At 37.3% G+C, this 4,613-nt stretch overlaps 1 protein-coding gene across 1 annotated transcript in view; it reads right to left on the minus strand.

Moving 5' to 3' along the window:
- lrrc58b (leucine rich repeat containing 58b) overlaps window positions 1-4,418 on the minus strand; it is a 9,340-nt gene extending 4,922 nt beyond the window's left edge. Inside the window, exon 1 of the mRNA XM_014027147.1 lies at window positions 3,751-4,418. Coding sequence (XP_013882601.1) covers window positions 3,751-4,208 — 458 coding nt within the window. The 5' untranslated portion in view covers window positions 4,209-4,418. The remainder of the gene's footprint in view (window positions 1-3,750) is intronic.
- Between the last annotated feature and the right edge of the window lie 195 nt (window positions 4,419-4,613).

Here is a 4,613-nt window from a genome sequence, read left to right on the forward strand (position 1 = left end):
TCTGCTTTTATTTCTAATTATGACAGTTTTGGTCCTCCGTACTGCAGAAGCCTGATAATCATATATTCATTCAAATCAGGTGTGTTGGAGCAGAGAAACAAGTAAAACATGCAGGGCTGCAGACCCTCCAGGACCAGGATTGCCCACCCCTGCTTTAAAGTCACATCGATGAGGTTATGTTTGAATCTTGTCTGTGAGGCACTGCTTTAAAAACATTTTTGTACATATTTTATGATTTAATAAACCTGCGCTTGTGCAACCTATTGTTCTCCTTTGTGCTTTACTTCCATGACAAACACGATGCCCGTCACATCTTACATGAAAACATCTTAAGTGTGCAAATATTTAATTCAAACRCCCATCCATGGATCATAGAGAACAAAGGAGAAAATTTAGGAATCAAAGACAAACGGGTTGAGAACCATGGATGACTGGTCAGCAAAAGTAAGCTGCCAGACCATCTGCCTGCCRGAACTGATGACACAGCAAGTGTTAGTGAGGAGGCCATTATGCTGTTTCAGTGGCAGAGCCCTCTTCTGTGACRGGCACTGAGACATTTAGKGYGTTTAGTGWCCACAATAATAACTARAGAAACTGCATTTCCTGCGAAAACGCTAGTGTGAATGCCTGTTGCTGAAAACTTTAGCTGAAAGCTGCTGAAGAAGCTGAAATTGAGCAGAGCATGTTTAGCAAAAGTATTATTGTAAGTTTAATTTGCAAAGCTGAAAGAAGCAAAAAAAAAAATACAGAAAAACAGTAAAAAGGAGCAAAAATATAGCTGAAATAGCATAAAAAGCTAAAGGCTAAAATAGCTGAATATAGCAGAAAGCAACCGTAAGAAGCATAAATAACTCAAATTAGCAGAAAGAAGCACAAAAAGTAAAAACGGCAGAAGAATAGAAGGAAGAAGTAGAATTTTGGCTAATATAGCAGCAAAAAGCTAAAATTAGCAAAGAAAGTAGCTAAAATTTGCACAAGACGGTAAAATAGAGCACAACCAGAACAAATTATGTAAGGTTTTGTAAAGATTTAGAAACTATTTGAAGGATTTTTATGTTGTTGAAAATAGCCCCATTCAAAGTCAATGGGAAAAAAAGTGGCTAAAAAGTTGAAAAGCTAAAAAAGTATAAATAGCTGAAATACCAAAAGTCATAGCCGGCACTGCACAAAAGAGCTTAACATTTTGATATATGAATAGTTGAAGTAGCACAAAAATTGTGGAACGAGAAAGGTGCCGAAAAACGTACGGAAGAAAAAATGATCTGAATAGTGTGAATGAATAAAACAGTGGTGGGGGAAGTGAGAAACAGACACTAGTTAGATAAGAGAGAGGCCATAAATCCTGCTTAAAATTTCAGAAATACTCTGGAAAAAAGCGACACATTCCCTCACATGGTTAGTTGGTTATAATATGACTGCTATAAGTGTGTATAAGTGTGCTATAAGTGTGTGCTATGAAGTGTTCTTCATGCTGCTCAACAAAGGGAGAAGTGTAGCCAGCATTGTGCAAGAGTTGATTTTATTTTTGCAAACCAAACTTATTTAAAGCCCCCTGTTTACCAAATGTTTCGTAACAATCCCAAGCTAGAACCAGTGTGGTTCTGATTCAGGATGTGTGGCCGACTCAGCGCTGACTCATGACGATGACAGGAAAACAGCAAAGATAAACACYGGAGTGAACGCTTTACACAAACAAACGCAGCTAATACAATTAACTGTGTGATTCGAGGTCAACTTGCCCTCGCTCTGTGGGTTTGATGAAACAGTTTGGTGGTTTGACCTTCGGTCTGGTTCGGGTCACTGTGACTTGACACAATTAAACTCAACACAGGATTAGATAGAAAAGGTCTCATGACCGTGAAATATCAGCATCTTCCACAGTCACAGAAGATACACCTGGCCGCTAAGTGATGTTTTAATACTCGTACTTTCGCATTTATTTATTACATTATTGCATTTTTTTTACGACATTGCCATTTCACAGCATCTATATAAAGACTTGGTTTATTTTGCTCCACAATGATTCTACAATGATTGATCAAAGAATACACAACTAATTTCTTTAGGTTTGGCTAATGTTTAATAGGGAAAACATTAATAAGTACACTGGCTTTATTGGGTAATGTTTACCTGATATGATCCCAGTTTGAATAATTACCGGTAGGTCAACTAGGATAGGAATGACAAAAGTGTTTTTAAAACACTATTAAAAGACACACCTTAATAAAAGGTGACTCATGTGGCCAACTCCTGTATAAAAAAAACTGGCTTTGATAAGTACTGGTTTTTGTACTTTTGCCAGTACAGAACTAGGGCTGTGTATTGGCAAGAATTTGGCGATACGATACATATCATGACAGAGGGGTCACGATATGATATATCCCGATATATTGTGATACTATAAGCAAGGCGATATATTGCGATATATTGTGATTTTTTTTTCCCCAAAAATTATATTAAATAAAAACCTCTTACAGGGAAAAAAAAAAATGAAAAACCAAAATTCATTGTCTCAGAAAATTCTAATATTACATAGACATGCTTTTGATACATTTGTGTTCTGCTTTGTATGTATTTTTATTTTATTTGTTTCATGTTTCTTATTTCATCCATGTTTTCAATTATTAGACTAAATTTGCCAATAAATAGTTTGAAAATATACTTGTTGCAGCTTTTAGTTTTTAATATTAATTTACAATATGGTCACCCAACACTTAACAATAGCCTCGACCTCAAGAGGTAGAGGAGCCAAATGTCTGGCTCACTGCTGCCAACTAGTGGTCAGAGGCTGAACTACAACATAAAAATGAACACCTGGCAGGAAATTTGACATTTTAAACCTTAATAAAAAAAAAAAAAAATCGATGCAGGGCCTTAGAATATCGATACAGTATCAGGAAATGAAATATTGCGATATTTCAGTGTATCAATATTTTCTCACACCCCTATATAGGACACAGTTACTGGAGTACAGTAAACAAAGCATGTGTTCAGGACAGAAAGTTCAGCTGTTGAGGCTCTGTCACACTAGATAACTTATGCCAACTTATGAACATTTTAAAGACGTCTACGAAGATTGAATTGAAAAAAAAAATCAACAGGATGCTTATTTTCTGTGTGTACATAATGTAATTATAACAAATTGATCAAATATTTAACTTCTATTAGCAATTTAGACATAAAAATGTTTTATAAGTTGGCATAAGTTAGTGTGACAAGGCCTTTAAGTCAATATCCTCACACAGATCAGGGAGGTCTTTTGTAWTTTTTATTATTACAAGACTAAAAGAGATTTGCTTTCCCCAGAGTACACAGRAACAGGGGAGCACATTCATGCAGCTGTTTGCTTATTCAGCTTTCCTGAACAGGTCAGGAGGTCATTACTGAACACTGCAAAAGCTTTACATAATGAGCTTTACATAATGATTCTTGGTAAGGAAGATTTGTCCTAATTTTTAACTTTAATGGAGTTTATTTATTCTAACATAAAGCATATTTAGTAAAGCACTACAAGTGATATTATTAATATCCTGTTTTTTATTGTAATCACAGTTTTACTGTTTTTGATTAAATTTAGTTTACTTCTCATTCCACAGATTTTAGATGTGATTGTTTTCTAAAAATGTGCTTTTTAAACAAACCACGTGTAGGCAGAAATATWAACATGTCCACAAAACTTTGTGACATGTTCTCAAACGCAGCTGAGTTAGTTTGTTTGTGCTTGCCTGTGCAATGTGTCGTGTTACTTACCAGGGTAAATTTTCTATCTCTGAAGGAATACTTTTTAATCTGTTTCCGCCCACAGAYAGCGACTGTAGATGGACCAGTTTAGTGCACTGCAGAGGGATCTCCTCAAACCGGTTCCCACTAAAGTTCAACACTTCCAGCCGCATAGAGCCGAACTCCTTGGGCAGAGAAAACTCGTCCAGCCGGTTGTTTTTGGCTAAAAGTGTTTTAAGCTTCGCTAATCGAGTTATGCCCTCACAGATGACCGTCAGTCCGTTGTTGCTGATGTCCAAAAACTCCAGGTTGTAGAAAAGACTCACCGACGAGGGAAGTGAGGTCAGTCGGTTGTAGTTCAGGTAGAGCTGTTTCGTGTCTTTCTTCCTGTCGTCGCTGACACTGTCCACGTTAAAACTGGTCAAACTCAGACGCGAAAAGTCGAGCACGCAGTCTCTTGCCGACGCCGCTCCATGGTGACTCTCCATTTTGGCTATTTTTCGAGTTAATTTCAAGTCTGCTCGAGACTTCGGACGTTCCTCCGTCCACGTAAATCACAGGTTAGCTCCAGGAGTTGTATTGGAACATGGAGAGCATTATTCCTGCTAAAACATGAGTCTCTGCACTTTTTTCTGGGCTAAAGTAGCTTCATTTAACTACTCTGAAACCTATGTCGCCCTCTTWCATCGCAGCCATTCTTTGACTGGGGTGGGATTTGCTTCCGCGTAATTCGATTGGCTAATTGTGTAAAAGCCCCGCCTACCAAAGCATTGATTGGTTACTCATCTCTTCTTTCATAATAAAGGCATAGCTTGACACGCTCTCTAGATGCAACACGTTTGGTGCTTTTTAAAATACGATTTAGAAGTTCAAGGCACCTAAATACACTCACC

The sequence above is a fragment of the Austrofundulus limnaeus genome, unplaced genomic scaffold (assembly GCF_001266775.1).
Source record: "Austrofundulus limnaeus strain Quisiro unplaced genomic scaffold, Austrofundulus_limnaeus-1.0 Scaffold619, whole genome shotgun sequence".
In the NCBI taxonomy this organism is placed as follows: domain Eukaryota; kingdom Metazoa; phylum Chordata; class Actinopteri; order Cyprinodontiformes; family Rivulidae; genus Austrofundulus; species Austrofundulus limnaeus.